At 43.5% G+C, this 22437-nt stretch overlaps 1 protein-coding gene, 1 long non-coding RNA gene and 1 other non-coding gene across 5 annotated transcripts in view; 1 reads left to right on the top strand and 2 right to left on the bottom strand.

Moving 5' to 3' along the window:
* Positions 1-22437, top strand: part of LOC119010717 (contactin-associated protein-like 4) — a 105448-nt gene that overhangs the window by 59725 nt on the left and 23286 nt on the right. For all 3 annotated transcript variants that reach the window (XM_037083094.1, XM_037083093.1, XM_037083095.1), the window contains exons 6-16: positions 1784-1953; positions 2068-2214; positions 4599-4869; positions 5553-5702; positions 5959-6130; positions 13293-13399; positions 15404-15523; positions 16297-16497; positions 17784-17946; positions 19273-19400; positions 19876-20046. In XM_037083094.1, coding sequence (XP_036938989.1) covers positions 1784-1953; positions 2068-2214; positions 4599-4869; positions 5553-5702; positions 5959-6130; positions 13293-13399; positions 15404-15523; positions 16297-16497; positions 17784-17946; positions 19273-19400; positions 19876-20046 — 1800 coding nt within the window. The remainder of the gene's footprint in view (positions 1-1783; positions 1954-2067; positions 2215-4598; positions 4870-5552; positions 5703-5958; positions 6131-13292; positions 13400-15403; positions 15524-16296; positions 16498-17783; positions 17947-19272; positions 19401-19875; positions 20047-22437) is intronic.
* On the bottom strand, positions 6985-7067 carry trnal-uaa. The gene has a single exon. It is a non-coding gene; the product is annotated as a tRNA-Leu (tRNA).
* LOC119010719 lies at positions 9271-9676 on the bottom strand. The gene is made up of 2 exons (XR_005072045.1): positions 9550-9676; positions 9271-9354 (listed from the first exon to the last, which is right to left on the bottom strand). It is a non-coding gene; the product is annotated as an uncharacterized LOC119010719 (long non-coding RNA).

Raw genomic sequence — 22437 nt, 5'->3', positions numbered from 1 at the left:
TCAGATTCTTATAGACTCCAAGGATGACATGACTCGACATGTCTGCATGCTGTAGTGTCTGTTGAAGGTTACCTAAATCATGATTTTTTCATAAACCTAACCAAGTAGTTTTGGTGCCCAAAACCTTGTAACAGTTGGCTGATATTATAAAAAGTATTGGCCTGTCACAGATACAGATACAAACCTCAGGAAGTCACAGGAGTGTAAATCTTAATGGGCTATCAAAGTGCCGAAATATTTGCTCCTCTCAAGTGTGTTTACAATTTGGAAAATTATGTTTGGAGCTGATTACAGTGGAAGCAGCTCCTGATAAGTGCTGTCTTTGTCTTCCTGTGTAATCAGAGTGACAGTCGACAGCTGCAGACGTGATGTTCAGCACAACACATCCAGTGTGACCGTCCTCAACGCTCACAGAAACACGCTGCGGTCATTGTAAGCCACAGTCGGGTTATCTGGGCTTTAGAATACTGAACACAGCCACACGGAGATGTGCTGTTCATGCTCGAGCTCTAAAGACTAAAAAAATATTTTGATTTTTGCAACCTCGTGACCTTTCCTCTGCGCCATCACCACCATCTTCTGAATTTTTCTTGACCACTGACCCGCTGCTTGTTAATATTTTCTGTGCACATTCACGCTCCCATCAGGAAGTAACCTATTGATTTCTTTTGCCCCCCCCTCCAAATCACAATTCATATCACAGTCTTGCTCAAGGACTCACTGACAGTAGGTTTTACACTCAGTAGACTTTTTTTATTTTTTACATTTCACACCGAGATTTTCTCCAGTTGGTCCCAAAAAAATAAAAAAGTCCTCTCCCTGCAGAGAAAGACGGACAGTGATGAAGAAGAGAAAAGACAGGGTTGTATGTATTAATATGAATTATCTTTTTATTTGTTTGCCCTCTGACCTCTCATATTGATTCCCTCTTTCTCTTCCCAGTCATTGAGACGATAATCAAATGATCCATTCGTTGAAACCTCAGTCATGATGTCCCCTCTCTTCTCTTCGACAGCATCTTATTTGTTTTTAAGTCTCGCTATCCTTCCCCTCATATCGATTGAGCTGTCTCTCTTCAACTCGTCCAGACTTTAATCAAATAACTCATCGCAATAACTGTGCTGACAGGACAGACCTCCTCGCTGTCATGAGCTCCACATCCTGACTCTCTCCGTCTGAATGAAGTTGTTTTTCTCATCCGAACTGCAGTCAAATAAATCATCTCACAAAATGGGCTGAAATGTCAGAATATGCATTTATCCATCATCATCCAAACTGTCTGTGTTCCTCCCTCTGAAGTTGGACTTGTTCTTCCCGAAAGAATATCTCGATACATTTTTAATGGCCGACTGTATTCAGCTCTTTCTGCGCCTCCTTCTCTCAGCAGAAATAACAAAGTTTCTCTCCCAGCACTTTGGGGGGATGTAGAAATGGATCCACTAATTTGGACCGGCTGGCGCTCATCTATCATTAATGATGTCTCGCTGTGATTCCTCTGCATTATCACATATTTGGCTTCCGTTCTCAAATTCTACTATGCAGATATTCAATAGTCCCTAACGAGGCGAGAGAGGCTGACCTCAGCGTGCTGCTCTCTGCGGGATACTGAGAAAATTTAAATATTATTCACAGTGAAGAAGCTGCTGTTGGCCTGGTGTTCACCTCTCTTAGCATCAGGCCAGATACAGGAATAGTCTTCTGACTGACACCAGACAAACTCATTTTTAATACTGCTATCCTCTCTGCTCATCATCATCATCATCATCATCATCATCTCCTCCAGGTCCATCCTCCGAGCCCCGGCGTCTCGCCTCTCTCGGCAGCCTGTTAGACGACCAGCACTGGCACCATTTAGCGGTGGAGCGGCGCAGCTCTCACCTCAACCTCACCGTGGACAAACACACCGAGAGGGTTCAGATCCCTGCAGAGTTCAGCCACTGGGAGATCAGACAGGTGGGATGAAATCTGTGCAACCGCTGAATGTTCAAGATGACCACAGCCTCAGGAGAAAGAACCTGCATTCAACAGTATGTTCTGTATGTGTCTGTTGGTTCTGTCCAAATACAGCTCAGCGTGGGCGCAGTCCAGAGCCGCGACTCTCAGAAACAAGTCGTCTCCAAGGGGAACTTCCATGGCTGCCTGGAAAATCTGCTGTACAACGGCCTCAACCTGATACAGCTAGTAAAACACAAAGACCACCAAGTTAAGGTCAAGGTAAGTTCACTGAGCTGGACTAGAAGTGATCAGTGCACCAGGGCCACCACATGGACCTGAGTTCAAGTCTTCAGAGGTCATGACACGGTGCCGACTTGTGTAACCAGTCTGATCAGATGAGGATTTACTGACTGAAATATCTGCCGAGGCTTAATTTCTTTAATGTCGATATAAAGATGATCTCCTGTTATGGCATCTTTAATGTCCAAAACCAAAAACGACTGACTGGGTCCAGGAATTTCATCAACAAACAGCCGTCCTCCATGGCAGACATGTTTTATTGCCAGGTCTTAAGTAAAGCCGGATCAATTTCAGGAAACCAGACCAGCCTCTCTTTGAGCCGTCTGAGTTCTCCCTTAATGTCGGACACGTTACAATGCGTAGTTTTGGCAGGAGCCAGAAGTGAACAACAAGGCGGGGAGTTGAGTGCAAGGAGATTTACTGATACTTCTCACGGGTGATGCAGGTGACAGCAGAGAGAGACTCCATCTTAGAGGAGTTGGAGGATGATGAGAGGTAGCTCATGGTGGATAGCGTCACGCGTGGGCGAAGTGCAACAGATTTCAATTTTCCACATGTAATACTTGCACAAGACGCAATTGTTGCTTCGCAGCTTTGTATTTTTGGTTGTAATCAAGATGCGTCTTCACAAATTATATTTTGTTACATGTCCATTGATTATCTATATTCTTCTGCAAACTAAATTTCCCACAATGGGAGAAGTGTAAATAAACGTTGTTAAAATGAGTCGAGAGTCACGAGTCACTGCTACAAAATAAAACAACTTGAAGCGACTTAATGAAAACCCAAACCTTACAAAAGAAAACATATTTTCAGTGTATGACTAATATGTTTTTAATAAAACAATGTTGGAAACTAATCTGCGCGCTGTGTGTGTGGACGTACTACTGAGATCTTTGCAGTGATGTGATTGTCTGTCTTGTGTAGACAGCAACAGCTTTGAGTTTTCAAAGTTCAGTTTCTTCTCCCTCTCTCTGTTCTCTCAGGCTGATCTTATCTGAGAGGGTGCGGCATCAGTCTCTGGACAAAGGTCTCTGAACCCAAAATCTATAGACTGCCTCCACAAAATTCCTTTTGGTCATTCGAACACTGATCAGATATTCCGCTTTTTTTTTTTTTTTTGTGACTTTGTGATCACTTATTCAACACAGTGCATCCAAAAACCACAGACCATCAGATATATATCTTGTGGGATCTGTTTTATTTAGATAATAAGACTCTTTGGGTTTGTTTTTTTTCCATTGTTGTTTACTGGTCACCCTTGCTTGAAAGCATTTCCCTCGTGTGTGTGTGTGTGTGTGTGTGTGTCTGATTCAACTGGGATTCAATAGCATTGACTTTCCCAGTCAGGCGCCTGTAGATGCTGTTTTTCTTTCTATGCAGCTGCTGACGTTAAATGAAACCAGGACAAAGAGGAGTGTAGACTGTAGGTAGACCCTCACTAATGTCTCCTTATCTGTGTTTCTACATTCAAGATGAGTGGAGCGATCTCATCAGCGAGAGGCCGTGAAGCGTTTCTGTGCAGAGTAATAAATGCTCTAAAAAGGCCCAGGCAGGAGTGAATTCTTAGTAGATCGGTTCAGAGATTTCACATGCATGGCTGAAGATCTAATAGAGGCAATTTTATGCTAGTACCGTGGCTCTTAAAGCACTAGCCACAAGTTATGGTCCAATTCAGCGCAGAGACTAAACTGTCCTTCATACGGCTCTGTGAGGGGGCATTAATACAAAGAAAATACGAGCGAGGCTGAAGGAGAACAGGAGCGTCAGTGAGACTTTGTGGGTTTTTTAAGGTAACTCTTTACTACGTGTTGTGCAGCAGCAGCCGGCCCACTCCAACGTGATCAAGTGTACGTCACTTTAACAGCTCTACAAAGGGCTTTTAGATGTCATCTGTGTTTCCGGAGCATTGTAAAGATAGCAGACTGATGTTCCCAGCAGAGAGCAGAGGGGGCTGTAATATATTACTGCTGCAGCCGTAGCAATAGACCCGGTGTCATAACCACTACTCAAAACAATAGACTGTAACAGAGATGTCAAGATGTTGTAGTGCGGGGCTTACTGTACGCTCTCTTTCATTTTCATTCTTTATCTCTTCTACCTCCAAGCTGGGTGACTTTGGTATTTTCAGTTTGTTTTCCTAATCTTATTCTAAGGCCTCGCTGTTATCATTATGGTAATACCGATGTCCTCTTTAAGGAGACTTGCTGATGAGATCATTGCGACAGAGGTCACTTCGACACGCCCTCTGCAGCTGATTAATATTCATGTTTCATGTTGTTTTATCTCTCTAGTAATCACTTTTTCCCGTCCCTCCTCCTCCTCCTCCTCCTCTCTCTCCACTCTGTATGTTTCTGTCTCAGGGCAATGTGACCTTCTCTTGTGCTGAGCCAGTTTCCATCGCCGTGACGTTCCCCGGCCCCCAGAGCTTCCTGCAGTTGCCGGGGGCGTCGGCGTCCTCCTCCTCGGGGGGCGTGTCCGTGGGGTTCCAGTTCAGGACGTGGAACAAGGCGGGGCTTCTGCTCACCTTCGGCCTGCCTCAGGAAGGGGGCGTGGTCTGGTTGTACCTGAGCGAGGCCAGGCTGCGGCTGCAGATCCATAAAGCCGGCAGGGCGCTGCTGGAGCTCACTGCAGGTCAGGGTAAAGAGACAAGTTAGCACAAGTCAACCTAATCCAGAGCTTTAAAGACTGATCACATGTGATAAATAAAAGTTTGAACCAGCATCTGCAGTCTCACTGCCGAAGCTGTGGTCCAACATCAGCATCAGCCTGGCAGAACGCTGTGCAGCCGGTGGTTCTGTAAAATGACTTGGGCGTGTTCTTCTTTTCAGTAAGAAAAATAGAGGAGATAATGAGATATTGATCTCTTCTCTCAACAAACAGATTCTCAAAGCAGGAACAGCCACACGGGTACTTGTTGCAGGTCAATCACACAGATAATGCAGGAAGTGGACGCCTGTGTTATCTGCACTCACCTGCTCCCAGTGGTTTTTGAATCCATTTGTACCATTTCGACCCACCGGCAGAGGAATCCCAAATAACTCTCGACTGATAATCTTCTAAATACTGTTTGAGTGTGCAAACATTTATAAGTTGTTTTCAGATATTTTATTTTGGTGGATGTTTGGCAGGTTTTGGTGTGATTGGATATCTAATTCAGTCCTCGCTACATGAGTGCCGAGCTTGGCTTTAGACTTGGAAAAAAGTCTCGCGCCAGCAGCATCTGCTGCAGGTCTTAACAGCTCGATGTGCACCCATGAACACATTAAAAAGTCTAGTATTCAGCAGCGCGTGTTAAACGGGTGTTCGGTTCCCAGGTTCTGCTCTAAATGACGGCCAGTGGCATTCGGTGGAGCTGAACTCCAGACGAGGTCGTCTGAGCATCACCGTGGATAAAGAAGAAGGAGGCGGCGCTCAAGCAAGCCCGTCGTTTCCTGTCGCCATACAAAGTCAACTCTTCTTTGGTGGTAAGAGAGAAATAGATCAAGAAATTAGACCCTGTCCAGTGTCAGTGTGGAAGCAGATGAGCAAAGACTCAAAAGTAGATTACCGACATTGTCTTCACAAGTAAAAGTGTCAAACTTTATGCATAATGCAACTAATGGAAATATTGATCAATCATACTATCTACTGGATGTATGTCTTTCCATATTTAGATTAGTATTAGTAGCATATTGATACATGAGTGATAGTGGAGTCTTCTCTGACTGATGTTCTGTTCAGGCTGTCCGGCTGAAGACGAAGGGCAGGAATGCAGAAACCCCTTCAACGTCTTCCAGGGCTGCATGCGTCTCCTGACTCTGGACAACCAGGACGTGGACCTGATCATGGTGCAGCAAAAGGAGCTGGGAACCTTCAGCAACCTGCAGATCGACATGTGTGGAATCATCGACAGGTCAGTTTCCAATAAATTGTTCTTTGACATTTGTTGAGATGCTCATTGGAGCTTTGCTTGTTTCCATCTATGTAAATCTGCCCTTATATTCTGCACTGCCGGAGGAGCTTCATCACATTTACCTTCAAATGTTCAATCAACATTGGACAGAATTCATTTGACCTTTGCTTGCAGAAGTAAAGTAAATGAGCATGAAGCTTTGTGCTTCGATGTGTTTGGGTAAGTTCTGTGGAAGTAGAAAGTACCCGGAGTCGTGTGTGAACATAGACGACTGTTTGCTTAACCTAACAGCACGATTCATGAGGAATGCAAGTATTGGAATTCAAAACCTCCACAAGGACAATCCACAGACAGTGTAGAGGTATTTACTACCAGGACAGGGGCTTGAACCCACAAGGACTTCTGTCATTTGGATCTTAAGTCCAACCATAACCACTCGGCCATCCTGGTGACTTCATCTGCTAACTTGCAACAGGAGAAGAACAACATACAGTCAGATAATGAGTTTGAAAGGTCAAAGTGGAAGTGACCGCGGTAGATTTGTCTAGAAAGTGTCAATCTGAGTTGTTCGTTCGAGGACGACAGGTTTCAACAGGTTTCATGAGTCTTATAACAAACACGCTTTGTGTATTTGAGGAGTGAGATTTAAACCAATAACTAGTCCTCTCTAGCATTCTTGTGGCTTTAAACAGGAATGCAATTATGAAGAGCACTGAAAGACGGATTCACCATCCATTGCATCTCAGCTGTCATCTGACAGTAGAGCAGCACATGTTGCCTGAAACACATGGAGTGTTTGAAGTCAAAATCTCCACAAGGTGTCATTAAATTTTTAAGATACCAGTGGCTCTGACTACCAGGAGTGGGGTTCGAACCCACGAGGGCTTCTGCCCATTGGAACTTAAGTCCAACGCCTTAACCACTCGGCCATCCTGGTGACTTCTCCATTGTCCTTTCATGATCTGAGAATGATGATGATGCCATTCTCAAGACACGTGATTGTTCAGGATGATGTTACCAGGATGATGTTACCTCTCTAACCTACTGCAAAGTACACAAGGTCAACATTTCACAATAGACAACTTATACCAGAAGTGGGATTTGAACCCACCAGGACTTGTATCTGTTGTACACCTCAACTGCTGAGCCATCCTGGTGAGATGAAGAGCTACAGGCCATAAAACAATGAAGCTGTTGTTGCTGACTGTGTCTTTTAACATCTGAAGTCAACTATCATCTATTTCGATATCTCATTTCAACAGAAAACGTGTGACAATTCATTCTTCTTCAGCGTCAAAGCAGAATTAAATAAAACAGTGTTTTCCAGGACGAAACACAAACTGTTGATTCGACAGACTGTGATGGAAACGTTAGAAATGTTTCTTCTGTAGCTGATTGTTTTATCACGCAGCGCTGCTTCTTGTTTGGAAACAATGAATGAAAATGTTTCTTTCCTTTTCCGAGCCAACAGAATAATGTACTTGCAAGAGAGAGAGAGAGAGAGAGAATGCATCGTCCAGGACACACACACTTACACACAGAGACACAAACAATCATAAGCCTCCGCACACACACACACACACACACACACAGTATATCCATTGTGAAATTCACAGTTATTGTTCCAGGGTGTTACAACTGTCTGTATCTGTTCCTACGGGAACTCGCGGGGAGCCACAGTGGACGTTACAGCAGCAGGCGAATGCGCACGATTTTGAAAAGAGATGTTCCAACATTCACATTTCAGCGTTCAGGTGTCCACGTGTCAGTAGGTTGTATCGCCCTGCTGTCCGCTGCTTTTCAATTTATACCTCCTGCGTGTCTTGAATTGGCAAGTCGAGCCATAAATGTTGAGTTACATGGCTATTCTTATGGAGTCACATAGAGAGAGATTCAATATAAGGTGGATTTTAGATTGTACAACCACCACATCAACCTCTGGTGATACAATAACATGTAACAGGCACACAGAGGAAAGCAGGGACTATAAAAACCAAGACATAAAATGGGAATTAAGGACTTTAATCTTTGGCATTTGAGACGGAAATAGAGATGAACTCCATTTCCAAGAAGCAATTACAACACTCAAAGATGTGTTTTTCTTCAAACAGTCAATGATTAACATTTGGAGGACAAACACAGTCATGTTCCCTCCATCCATAATCCATAATATCTATTTATCCTGTGGAGGGTCTCTGGGGACTGGAGCCAATCCCAGCTGACACTCTGCGAGAGGTCACAGGTCGTCACAGGGCTGACACACAGCGACAAACAGCCCTTCACCCTCACAGTCAAACCTACGGGGGATTGTTTGTGCTGTGGGAGGAAGCTGGAGCACCCGAAGCTAACAAAATGTGGGCAGAATATAAAACAGTTCTGTTAATCCGTCAGAACTTTGATATTTAATTTTGTATAAATCCATGATCAGGTTTCAGGTAACGTCCCAGTGACACAGCAGTCGGTGAAATAGTGACAAATGAGCAATTTATAGAATTTCCAGTGTTTGAATCAGTCATGAACGTAGTGTAAGTCTGCTGAAAGACACAAAAACGTTTTAAAATGATTGATTTGTGTCCATGTGCACAAATTCAGCCGTGATATTATGTGTAGATACAATCTATGTGAGCGTAATTTTACCACCTGCACAAGTAAGATAAATATTTTCAATGAAAGTCATCGATGTTAAGATGATCAACCAAAGTATAAATCCATACTGACCCCTATGTCCAGATCAGGTTAATTACTAGCAGATACCAGCCACCGAAATATGCCAGATTTTCAAAACAAAAGGGTTTCTTTGGTAATGTTCAAGAAAGTGAGAAAAAAAAAATCCTGAATTCGTCGCTTCATCCCGTCCACACCGAACCTTTTTTGGGTCTACTCTGAGCCGAGACCCATCTTCCATCCAAGTTTTTTTTCCTGAAAATATATTCAGAACTTTATGTGTTATCCTCTGTTGACCAACCAACAAACATGTATCTTCCTTGGCAGAGATAACGAGATAAAACAAAACAAGACCAAACACACAGATAAAGAAATTCAAGCAACACAACAGCAAAAGTGACGTCCAAGTCATCCTTTAAAGAGAAGAGTTTGCCCTCGTAAAACCACATATTCACATCCAAATTCTCAATCTTTACATAATATTTATATTCTAAGTACACTCTTAATAACTAAAATGAAGTCACAGCTCCGTCCTCCATCCATCTTGTCTTGGAAAAGAGCTAAAAGAGAGCGAGAGAGACAGCAGAACAAATTGTTTGCTGTTTTGGTGTGACGCCAAATAGGAGCACAATTAATGAGACAATTACAGCAATTATAAACCTCCCCTGGGGCGTAACACACACACACACACACACACACACACACACACACACACACACACACACACAGTAAACTCAATGTAAACACCAACATACGTGCACGGATATCGAGCCGACCACGTATCTCTGCCAGATAAGGAGAATCTGCTCCAGTGCTTTTAATTTAACGGCTCCACGTTTCTGCGTTCATCAGATTATTATGCAGCTCCTGCACAGATCCGACTGCTCGCTGAAACAAACCTATAATAAAACAAAAAAAACAAAAAAAAAAGAGCCTTTTTTATTTTTTTTCCAGAAAGGAGAAAAATCTTCTACCAGATGCTCTCTGGCTGTAATCCTGCTGATTGAATTTTGGGCCCATGGGATATATTGTACTGTAAACTCTGCTGGAAAATGGACTCACCCACACCGCTTCAGAGTTGTGGTCATACTTCAGAGCAGGTTATTATATCTACAGCTCTGTGTGTGTGTGTGTGGTGTGTGTGTGTGTGTGTGTGTGTGTGTGTGTGTGTGTGTTTTTATGAGTGTTGCCAGCAGCAAAGAGTATTATTAGCCAAAGCAAACAGTCCATTAAAAAGCACAAATGGAGCTCAAACCCACGAGGAGAGACTCTGCATCAGTTCACACCTTGTGTTGAGGCAAACCAGCCTGTTTAAAGGTCACCACAGGACAGTGTTAGCTTAGCACACGCGTGAGAACATTCAGGTGCACGTGTGCTGTGTCATAAAATCAGCATAATTATGGTAATTGTCTTTTCCTTGACTTATAGAACAGCATGTTGAGAAACCTTTTGCCGTTCGGTATGTAGAGTAGCTGTTATCTTCACTGTCTCCTTCTCCTCCTCATCCTATCTGTCCATCTCCTTCTTCCTCTGGTGTCCGAGCCTGAGGAACTTTGACGGAGTTAAAGAGAAAGTATTTGTCTTGTCTTCGTGTGTTGTGTTGTTCTTGTGTATGTTGGAAGTTAATGAGGTCAAAGTCAGAACCAACAGAAGCTCTTCTCTCCCACAGAAAACTCTGCTCCTGAAACGCCTCGTCAGTGGTCCCGCCTTTAATTCTGTGACTTTGTGACATCACATTACATCACCATGCCACAAATTTGCACATCATTGCCGCATCTTAATTCAGGGTCTGCATCCTTCAAAGGCCAAGATTCTTTGCGCACCTGAGAAAGAAGAAAGAAAGAGAGAAAATGGCGACATCACGTAGCGTAGATCGTCACTTTTACAGACCTGGGCAGCAGAAATCGTGACGTAAGGGTAAAATATCTGGTGACGCAACCAGGAAATGCTCCAAACGGCTGACGAGGTTAACAAGGTCTCTCTGAAGGACTCGCCTTCGAAGACCACAAAGGCCGAGTCCTTCGAAGGATGCAGACCCTGAATTGAGACACAGCACATATCCCGAGTGACTAGGTTTGGGACGGATCAGTTCATTTAGCACAGCTGCTCTGTTGTGGTCAGGTGTGAGCTGACCAATCACCTGATCACCTGCTACCTGGCCCACTCCGCCCACTCCCTCACCTTGTTTCCGCTCCCTCACGCACTCTGGTCTGCGTCTTTTTTTTTTTTTTTTTTTTACCATAAATCACTTGACGTTATCCTGCTGCCTCTTCTGTCATCTGCTTTTTTTCCGGTCCGAGCCCTGCTGATCCGTAACAGCAGCCATGAAAGACGGGGACAATTTGTCTGTGTAATGAATACTTCAGATACTTTACAGACTAGAAGTAAATGATCTGAAAAACTTTTTTTTTTTTCCTCACCACTGGGTTTTTTAGTGATTGAACAAAGGCATGGATGGTGCACTGCGTAGTCTGAGGGAGGAGGAGGGGAACTGGAGCCAATATACTCTGTGACAGAAGTTAAATGGCTGTGCAGGATTTTTGGTGCTCAGAGTCTTACCTTATAACCTTTTTTCTACAAAGGTAACGCCAGCCTTTTCATCATCATCATCATCATCATCACCACGGCTTAGCAGAGAAACGTCTCCACCTCAAGAATCGTATCCGTTAACGTCTCGAGCCGATCGATGTCACTTCCCACGCACTAAAACTCCACATAAAAAATAAATGGGCAGCGGCCGTTTGGGTTAATATTTAACACGAGTTTAACGTGAATGCTAACTAGCTCATTTTAGATCAGAGCAGTATTGAGACAAATGGGGGTGAAATTCACACAGCAGCAGGCTGACAGGCCGCTGAGTCAGGGCTTTTTATCTACAGGCTGCAGATTCTGTGCAGTCGTCTGTTTTCTCACACACACACACACACACACACACACACTCCAAATGTCGTCACATACATTCACATTTAATGCTCACAACATGCGTTTCTTTGATATTACGATGCAGTGGAATTGGACTGGAGTTAGTTATTATGGGGTTTTTTTTTTTACGTTTGTGTGTGTGACAAAGAGTAAAAAACGAAGGAACCGGCCATGAAAGCAACACACAAAATGTTGTTTTCTGAGTCAGATACAAGAAGAAAACACAGATTTCAAAAGACGTCGAGGCAGGATCGATATAAAGACGGGTTGAAACACATCGCATGCAATATAATGTAATATTTATCAACGATTCTGAGGCCTACAGGTCAAGAACAGCACAGAAAATTACAGATATGTGGTCAAGTTATAATTTTAATTTTATATGTTGATAGTGCTGTACATACGGTCTGGTCAGGTTTAGACCAACTTGGTTGAGGGCAGGAAAACATGATTATTTTGCTGAGAATTCCTGGTTTCGTCAGCACAAGTATGATTGGAAACGTCCCAACATCTTGTCAAAAATATCCTTTTTTGTCACCACTGGATTTGTTGGAAAATGTCCTTACGTGTAGTCAAAAATATTCCGTTAGTTGCTGCAAACAGGGCTGGAAAATGTCCCGACGCGTGTGAACGCGACATGTTCATGGCTCGGTTTACATTTGAAGCTTTAAAAAGTCCTATAACACAAGATATGATGCTGTGTCTTTAAACTAGATGTTCTGTCGCCTCAAAATCAGGGTTAATCAAGAACCTACATCTGAAAACGTGGTTTAGAATCAGCTCAGAATATTTTCTCCGTCCTCTGTTTGAAGGAAAGTTTTCTCCCGATGACATCGACTGAAATAAAGTTGTGAGGAATTTAAATGATTTTGTTCTGTTGCTCAGCTGAACTGTCTTTCCAGTGCACATTAGAGATTTAACTTTCCGGAGAGTTTTTCTTTTTTCAGTCCAGCAGCCTCCCACCACACGATGCCTAAATGGAAAATGTGACCTTTTCAAAATACTGCGACTGAAATATGTATCTCTCTGCTTGTTTCATTGTTCCTGACCCTCCTACACACATTTGGCCGTGAAACAAATAACATGCTTGAATCAACATAATCCACAGCGCTATTCCGCCCATTTGATGAAAAAAGCTTTACGTAACCGACTAATTGTGCACACTGAAGCGCACTTTGCTTTTGTGATGACAGCGAGAGTTTGACGGCAATTTCAGCCGATCGTCACCGTCTGTGAAAAAAACCGCAGGAGGTCGAGGTTTTGATCCTCACAGCCAGATCCTCTCCAGCCGATGTTTGCCAAGCATTTGTAGGATAAATGACTCAGCTGAAACATAAAAGATGCTTTAGGTGCCTTTTTTGTTTTTTTCCTGAACAAAATGACAGGAAGGCGTCTACCGGCATCGACCGCATCGAAAGCTTTTTGGCAGCAAAACCTGCGGAATTGTTTCCAAAATGTTCGAGCTGCCAAAACAAGCAAATGGATTTTTTTTTTTTTTTTTTCAAACCTGCTGTCTAATATCTAACAATGCATCCGTGTCCTCCTCGTTGTGATGAACCTCTCCTGTCTCCTTCAGGTGTTCTCCCAGTCGCTGTGAACACGGCGGCCACTGCAGTCAGTCCTGGATCGCCTTCCACTGCAACTGCTCCGACAGCGGCTACAGCGGCGCCACCTGCCACAGCTGTAAGTCACCTGTCAGATAAAAACACACAGCAACACGTGGAACAGCAGGGCCAGGTTGACAGTTCCTCCCACTGCATTCACTCTGTGACCTGCTGCTTCCTACATTAAGTCCCCATCAGGTACAGAGCAATCAACGTGGAAACGCAACCTCGGTATGACACTGTGTAGAAATGTGCACGGAATAAGCTCAAATGACATAATTAAGCTATTAAAAGTTGATTTTGATAATATGCGCTGTTGTGTTTGGCAAATACGCTCCGAGGGAATCTGGATTGTTTGTGTTAAGTTGTTTTTTTCTGATGCACACCAGTCGCAGGAAGCTGCTCCGTGTGGCTGGTGGGAGAACGAAGTGCAGGACATTGAGTCCAGTGTGTGATTCGGTTCAGGAACTGGCTGCTGATCCAGTTAATGTCGTTTCTTGTGCCTGTAGTCATTTTTGCAGTTTAACTAAGACCAAAATCAGCTGGTGAGAGGCAACATCAGCCTGTTTACATTTCTGCTGTTTCCTCTGCAGAGGCCTCAGTCTGACGTCACTACTGTGATCATATAACTCAAATTCTGGCCACCCTGCATTTATTCTTTTTATCAGTTGTATTGTTGACCTTTAAGACTTTATATGTCCCTTATTATACCAGACAGTGAGTAACTCTGGTGGCTTTTTGAGTCTAACTGGTGATTTCTACAAGAAAAGGGTCGCTGGCTGATGTAAAAAAAAAAAAAAGAATATAGCAACAAAGCTGTGATGGATAAAATGGAAATGACAATGAAGTGAGCGGCACAATGTGAGAGAGAAACAGAAAAGCTAGAAAAGGCCGATGATGAGTTTTCCTTTTTATGTGCAGTCACTTTTATCTTTGCAAAAATTTCAGCAAGTTGCACAGAAAGAGAAGTATCAAAAGATACGACTCTGCCATAGAAGAGTGATGTCGCTGGAGCACGTTAAGAAAAAGCGGCATGAAAAATGGATGAATGGAACGGCCCGGAGGCTGCTGGTAATGTCTCTGTGTTGGTACTTTAATGTACATGTCAGCTCTCATGTCAAGAGTGTTTAAGGCACTTTTCATGTTGGCGGCTTCAAGTGGCAAAGAGGCTTACGGAGCTGAACTTCAAAAACAGCAGAAAATCTGTGATTCCAGGGTTGCCAATCACCGATGCACTTAGGAGCCATATTGTTCAGCACTTATACAGTTTTGTTGGGGGTTTTTTTTTCTGCCTTTAAGCGTAGCTGCTGCAAATTGTGAGTTACGACTGAACAACAAAAGCCTCGTCCTGGTGTTTTTCGGGGTCTTGGCTGCAGCCGGGGGAACATTTTTCACATCAAGCGACCAATTTGTGAGCTTCATTTGATGCCCGGCTCAGCAACTGTGGAAGATTTATTAAAAAAATAAATAAATAAAATTAAAAAAACCTGTTTGTTTAATGAGTGATATGATGGAGGTTAATGAGACTGTAGCCGTGACTAAACTGCCAAACAGTGAATGGATAATCATAGGCTGAGATTTACTGGTTCTGCGCCAAATTCCCTCGAGTTAAAATCCTTGAGTTTCCCCACACGGTTCACCTCTGGTCTCATCTTCACTGCTGATGTTTCTGTGAAAACCTTTTTTTATTTTTCTAATGACTCTGAGGGACTGTGATGAATAAAAGGCCTTTGGCTGCGCAGAAGAAGAAAGATAAACAGGTGTGGGAACCTTTGGAGAGGCGGAGAGGAAGATGCAGGTGCTGATAACGGTCTGAAGTTTTATTTATTGCGTCTTTGTTCTCCCATCAGTCATAACTGTCCTCTCCAGCTGGACTCATCTTGACTTTATGGGACGCTGCTGCAGAAATAAAACTTGAGATGATTGTCTTCACTCCCGGTTATGAGACGTTGATTCAGTGGAGATGCATACATATGAGGCAGTACCCAGAATCCTCTGCAGCGCGCGTTCTTCATCCCCCTCGTCGCCGATGTCGACGTGATTCGTGTTGGGAGCTGATCTCGTTATTTCTCTCCTCTCCCAGCTGTGTACGAACAGTCCTGCGAGGCATACAAACACAACGGCAACACGTCGGGACATTTCTACATCGACGTGGACGGCAGCGGACCAATCAGACCGCAGCTGGTCTACTGCAACATGACAGGTGACACACACACTCTCTCATTCTTGTGTCACCACGTTACATTTTCTATGATTAATTGTACATAATGGTGAATGATGTTGATCTATTTCAATCTTCCATCCTCCTTTTTTTTTTCTACAAAGCTAGAGTTTAGAGTAGAGTTTATTTTTCTCGGCTTTCTTCTTATAAATCTTTCTTGCCATCTGTGTCAGAGCTCGACTCGATTTACATAATTGTATGAATTTGAATAATGCTGATTCTTCTATTGTTGTGGCTTTCTTTCTTCATGTGTCGTCTCTGTTAATCTGTTAATTTGTTTCTCACGAAACTAAACATGGAGCACCACAATTTCACAATCACACACGATTGTTTGAACGTCATTCCCGAACTGTAGACCGGCTCTTGAAACTGGAAAAATCTTCTGCGGTTCGCCCCAAAACTTTTGATCACAATTCTCATTGACACACAGAAGCATTTCTATAAATAAAATAAAATGATTTGATTTAATCAGATTTTCATAATCAGAACAGCTCCATGTTGAAGTGGGCCTGAGGTGATGGAAATGAATCCATCCACGTACCTGGAACAATTTATAAACTTCTGCATCTTTCAGCGCTTGTAGTTTCATATTTATTATTCCTTAATTGGTAGACAAAGAGGACAAAACTGTGGAAGACAGAAAGGTTGTGAAGACTGAGAAATAAAAAAAGAGATAAACTTCCCAGATCTTTGAACCTCTGACCACATCGTGTATTATATTTGCACCATCGTGACGTTTGTGTCCGTCCCTGCAGAGGAGAACACGTGGATGGTGATCCAGCACAACAACACCGAGGCCACCAGACTCCGACCGTCTTCGCTGGGAAACCAGCATTCGGTTCACTTCGATTACGCGACAGAAGAGGAGCAGCTGTCGGTGGCCATCAGCCAATCGGAGCACTGCGAGCAGGAGCTGTCCTACCAGTGCAGGAGGTCCCGCCTCCTCAACACTCCAGGTGAAGCCTGATTGGTTCCTGTTCAGCTCTGTTACCGTCCTGTGTCAGGGTAACTGACTGTTTATGTAGGTTTTACTTTAACTCAGATTAAACGAGGCCAAAACAAATTGAAAAACTTCTTCTTTCTTTGATTCATTCAAGTTGTAAACACAGAATGCACAACACGAAAGACAAATATGTGCGTCCAATCTTTGCATTAAAGTTGTGTCAGGGTGAGTTATGAGGCGTTTATCTTTTGTTTTGTTTTATAAAAACAAAAGCTGCGATATGAAACGATCTCGGCTCCCTGCGGCTCCACACATCTTTCTTTCACCGCCAGATGAAACAAAACGATTGTTACGCTCGTTGCTTCAGACTCATTCATCCTCCGAGGATTTCCTTCCTCTTCACCAGTCAGCCGGATTAATGGATTGTGTGCGATTTTGTTTAAACATTCGCCTTCTTTAAGTCCCATTTAGTTCGTCTGTATGTTTCTCTCCGTCTGCGTCGAGCTGACAAAGTCATTAATTGCCCGAGATTTTCTAAGAAAACAAGAACAAATGTTTATATTTGCATTTTGCTAAACTCAACATTTGTTTTAAGCGTTATAATCTAAGGCCTGTGTCTTCAGTCTGGTTACAGTTGGAAGGAAAACAAGGAGAGGGGAAGAAACAGATGATGTGTGGAGGGAGGGTTTTACTTTCTGGGCTTTCAGTGGCTTATAACCATTCGTTATTGTCGATCAAACTTCAGTCCGATCATCTAATGACAAGTCGTGAACAGTATGTGCTGAAAGGAAAACATCTATAAGCAGTATTTATGTACATACTGATGTTGTTGTTGTGCAGGAGATGTTCCAGTAAAATACATTAAAAAAGCGATTTAGAGGGATGTTATTGATTTTTTATTTTTTTTTTGTAATGAGGGACGGATCGACCTGTTCTCACCCCAAACTCACAACGTTCTCATTTTAATGATGCTCCAACTCCCAACAGAAGACTTTTTTTTTTTTTTTATTTCTGCGCCTCCATATATTTTCAGTTCTGATTGTGAGAGCCAAGAGTTACTCTGCAGCTTTGTCCCCAGAGGAGGTGGGAAAGTTTCATGTTGCTGTTTTTTCAGCCTCGTCTCTGAATGCATCGTGTTTGTGTGCCGCTTCAGTATTTCAGCCGAACCTGTAAACGTTTCACTGTTGAACAGAACAGTAAGACATGTATGACACATGTTGTTGTTGTTGGTTGTGTGTGTGTGTGTGTGTGTGTGTGTGTGTGTGTGTGTGTGTGTGTGTGTGTGTGTGTGTGTTTCAGAGGGCTCTCCGTTCAGCTGGTGGCTCGGTGGTCCCGGTGCCGGTCGTGTCCAGACGTACTGGGGCGGAGCTCAGCCGGGCAGCCAGCAGTGCGCCTGCGGCCTGCAGGGCGACTGTGTGGACCCACAACACTACTGCAACTGTGACGCCGACCGCATGGAGTGGTACCGAACCTTTGAGAATAGAACTTTGTCGAGCTGTGCACTTACATTATGTGTCTATCAGTGATCAAACCCAGAGAAATCCACTGGTTTGCGTCACGTTTGGTTGACAGTTGCTACGTCTGGGTAGTCGGCAAACTTTAGATAGATTTAAACTTTAAAACTTGACCTAGTAATTGAGGAGTTGTGTCTGAGTCGCATCCGAGGAATTCTTCATCAGCAGCTTTGCGCCCCGAGCTGGACCATCCGCTGCAGTGGCCCAACTCACTCAGATTTACACTGTTGGGCATTTCTAACAATAACAAAAAGTTTTGATAGAGTGTTGAGGTATGTCTTCATTTCTTTTTTTTTTAAAACAAACATCTGCACAACTGAATGTGCCACAGCTGTGTTGGAGGAAGGTGCAACGTAACATCGACGAGAGGAGCCGCCGGTCCGTCCAACGAAATATGGATTTTATTTTGTAGATAAAGCTAGAATGATGTTTTGGTTAAGAGAAACCAACATAAACAAAAGCAAGGGGAGGAATTGTTATTGTGACTGTTTTTTTAATGCATTTTAGAACAAATCAAAATTCCCTTCATGTGGCGCCAACCTATAACAGAAGATGTCAACATGTAGCTGGAGATGATTTGTTGTATTTTTACGTAATCAAAAGTAAAGAAATTGCATATTTAGAAGTTTTGACCTGCAACTGTGGCAGCCAACAAGTCGCCCGGGATAAATCGAGCAGCGGCGAGAACAAAACTGTTTCAACCTTTCCTGCATGTTGTTAACAATCCTGCCTTTGCTTCACTTCCTTCCTTCTATCTTTTTCCCCCATTTCAAACTGTTTGCGCAACGCCGACTCTATTTTTGCAGACCGGAGCTGCCGCTGCCTCTCCTCAATATTTCATCAGACACACAAAGTGCTGTGTACACTTCTCGCTTCCAGTCCTGGATGTATTTTTATAACACAACTCCTCTATCGCAACCAGGCTAACGGGAGGATTATCTCGCGGGGGCTTGAAGCTGCATGTGGGCGTCAAACGGACAGGTGGTGTTGTGTTTCTGGAGTAGCGGTTTCACAAACTGCCAGGGACGGATGCTGACTGTCAAGATGGTTATAATTTAGGTTTTTTTTTTGGTGGGAGGAATAAATAGGTCCTGGAGAGATTGCAACTATACGATGCAATGTTTACATCAGCTGGTTACGACACGTAATACTGTCACAAGAGTGATGTAAGAGGGAAACACAAGCACAGATACATTTCTGCATGCAGATCATCGTAGTTTGGGATTTGTGAGTGAAGTTTGTTGGTTGATTCTCTTCTTTTTCCTTTTTTCCAGGACTGAAGACTCCGGCCTGCTCACGCACAAGGACAGCCTCCCGGTCCGGTCTCTGGTGCTGGGTGACATCCAGCGGCCCGGGTCAGAGGCCGCCTACAGGGTGGGGCCGCTCCGTTGTCATGGAGACAGTAAGTCAAGTCCTCCAGTTGCCTAGTTACACACGATTTCTGAGACGAGAGAAGACGTCTCGGTATGGAAATGACTGTCGCTGCATGACTGATGAGATCGATACCGCTGTATTAGCACGACAGAAATACCGATTAGCTTAGCATGACAAAAGAGACAGGAAACAGAAGGCGACAGTCGTTTGGCTTCGTCCAAGTCGAGCTATTCCTTTGAAAAGGTCAAACTTTTCTACATTAAACTGTCTTAAAACTGTAACCTCAGTTACACATTTTGTTGAGTTGTGCCCTGACGTCATCCCAAATGTTCAACCAGTGTTCGAACACGTCATTTTGTTAAAAGGTAAAGGTGCGTTTCATTCTGTCGCCTGTCTCTGCAACTTCCAGAGTCAAACTGAACATAAGATGAATAACCTCGTCCGTGATAATGTGCGATGTGTGATCCCACTTGACACTGAGCTCTCTTCGTGATTTTTCTCAGAGAGCTTCTGGAACGCCGCGTTTTTCGACAAGGAGACGTCGTACCTCCACTTCCCCACCTTCCACGGAGAGCTGAGCGCCGACATCTCCTTCCTCTTTAAGACCACGGCCTCCTCCGGCGTGTTCCTGGAGAACCTGGGCATCAAAGACTTCATCCGGATCGAACTGAGCTGTGAGTAGAAGCTGCTGGATGAAGACCGGATCAGATACAGTTTAAGGGGATATGTGCGAGACTTTTAACACATTAATGGATAATGATTGTCAGAGGTGGTGGAAGTCCACTTATTCTTAACTCAAGTAGAAGATACTTGTGTAGAAAAGAAGACTCTGGTAAAAGTAATAAAGTACAGGCTGAAATGGACTCAAAGTATAAAAGTAACTCTCCATCTGAAGGATATTTCTGCCGGTCATTTCTGTGCAACACTAAAACAAACAGTAGGATTTGTCCCAGCTGTCCCTGAACACACCACGAAGATCCTTGCTTGTTGTGTCTCATTCACTGGAAGCCAAATAGCCACATTTTGTGCTGGTGAAGCGTCCCGACTTCGCCCCATTCCACAGTCTTTTTTATTCTTTAAAGTTGTTTTGTCCCGTCTTCGATCGTCCGCCGTGCATTATGTGCTCTGATAGGTTGAAATCAGCCTTGTGATATTGAAGGAGCCAAAAATGAAAAATATCGATATTTCCCCTCATGTGGAAGTAGAAATTTTGGATCATGTTGGTCCTGTGTGTTGATCTGTATGGGACTTGAATGACTGGCGGTCTAATGTCGTATTGAGCGGCTGGTTTGTATGCAGCTTGTGTTGCTCTCGTGTGTGTTTGTTCTGCATTAGGTTGAATCGTTTGTTGTGTTCTCAGATCAATTTCCTTTCCCCACCACCTCCAGCAGACTTCAGCTGAATGCACGTCCTCTGGCCTCTCGTGGGACATTACTGTATTCACAACACAAACAAAATGCATCCACGATGAAATCCATAAAAAAAAAAAAAAAGGGAACAGCTTTATTTTTTAATTTTTTTTCCCCTCCTCTCATTTTTAATTTTACAGCTTTATGAACTCGGAGACGCTTCAGCCGCGACCCTCCATTAATTCCTGTCTCTCATGTAATTCACATATTTATGGGCGCCATAATGTGTCATTTTGATTATGACAGCAATAACCAACAGGGTGTTATTTAGTTTATGGGTGCCATGGAAATGTGGCCGGTGAGAGATGTATGTTTATAGCCTTTCATATACTGTGCCATTTAAAATATAGCTGTAATACCCAACAAGGTGTCCTTGTGCTCATATGGTTCCAACAGTGTCATGGCGGCTGGTACGACGTCCATGTTTATCGGCGGCGGTGGTGTGTGACGGCGTTGTGGATGCCTTGTATCCATTATAAGAAGTCCTTTTGACGCTGTTTTACTTCACTTAACCTTTTTTTTAGTTTGGTTTACTTTGCCGTTCTTTGGTTGTTTTCGGAGGAATTTGTTTTTTCGAAATGAGATTTGAAGGGACAAAGAGAATCTAATACGGGGGACACTGTCGCCTCTCTCTCCTCGGGGAAATCATTGTCTGCGTGGTTGTTCCAAGCTCTGAATACCGATCCTCTGTTGTCGGTTTCCTCGGATCGTTTTGCAACACTGTGGGCTGCGGAGTCTGAGGACAATTTCAAAAATGAAGTTACCGCAGGATGCTGGGGGTTTATTGTTTCATCTTGTCCTGGGCTCCCACAGTAATACGTCCTCACCTTCCACCAGCGCAACATGAAGGATGAGGGTTTGCTTCGCCTTTGCTCTCGTAAATCTTTTGCTGTTGGAGGAGAGAATGGAGAGAGAGAGTGAAGCAGACGACTGGGGAGGAGTGGACACATTCAGAACTGAGCATCAGGCCCGAGGAGCCGGCCGCCGTCCTGATTGTTGCTCAGAGAGAAACTTTATGGCTTCACTCGCTTGTTTGGGTTTTTATATCACTGTTGTTGAGGTTTAAAGCAAACTGAGTGGTCTGCATCGTTTTCAGTTCACATTCAGTATCACTCAAAGTGATTCATCTCCAGAACTGTCACTTGTCCAACATGGACGTCCTGCACAACAGGCACAATAATGTTATTCACACTTCTCAGGTCTTATTGATTGCATCTCGTAAGGACACGGTCAAATGATTAAGTGCAGACATTCCTGCACTTTGGTTTAGTTGTTTGGTTTGTGAATAAAGGATCTCAAAAGGAAAGAATATGCACCACTGCTCGTGTGTGTTTCATGTTGAAGATGAAGATCGTCTTAAGATTCACCACCGATGTTGTGCAACAACACATCAAGACCTGCTGCCAAAAAATACAAATATTTCAGATACTTGTTGCAATTTTACAAAAATAAAGTACAAAAAGGAGTGAAGTTGTCCGTCATAAATGAAAATGTTCCCCACAGAAATGTAAAAGTCTGGAGATCTCATCCCAAAATTTACATTTCGAGTAGGATTTTAAAGGGCTACTCCACCAATTCTATACATTAAAGTGTGTTAATGAGTCTTGCGGAGTGCTACAGCGTCTGATAAATTGCCTCCAGTGATGTCACTCAGAA

This window comes from Acanthopagrus latus, chromosome 21, assembly GCF_904848185.1.
Source record: "Acanthopagrus latus isolate v.2019 chromosome 21, fAcaLat1.1, whole genome shotgun sequence".
In the NCBI taxonomy this organism is placed as follows: Eukaryota; Metazoa; Chordata; class Actinopteri; order Spariformes; family Sparidae; genus Acanthopagrus; species Acanthopagrus latus.
Note: the sequence above shows the minus strand (reverse complement) of the source record. Positions and strands in the feature narration are given on the sequence as shown.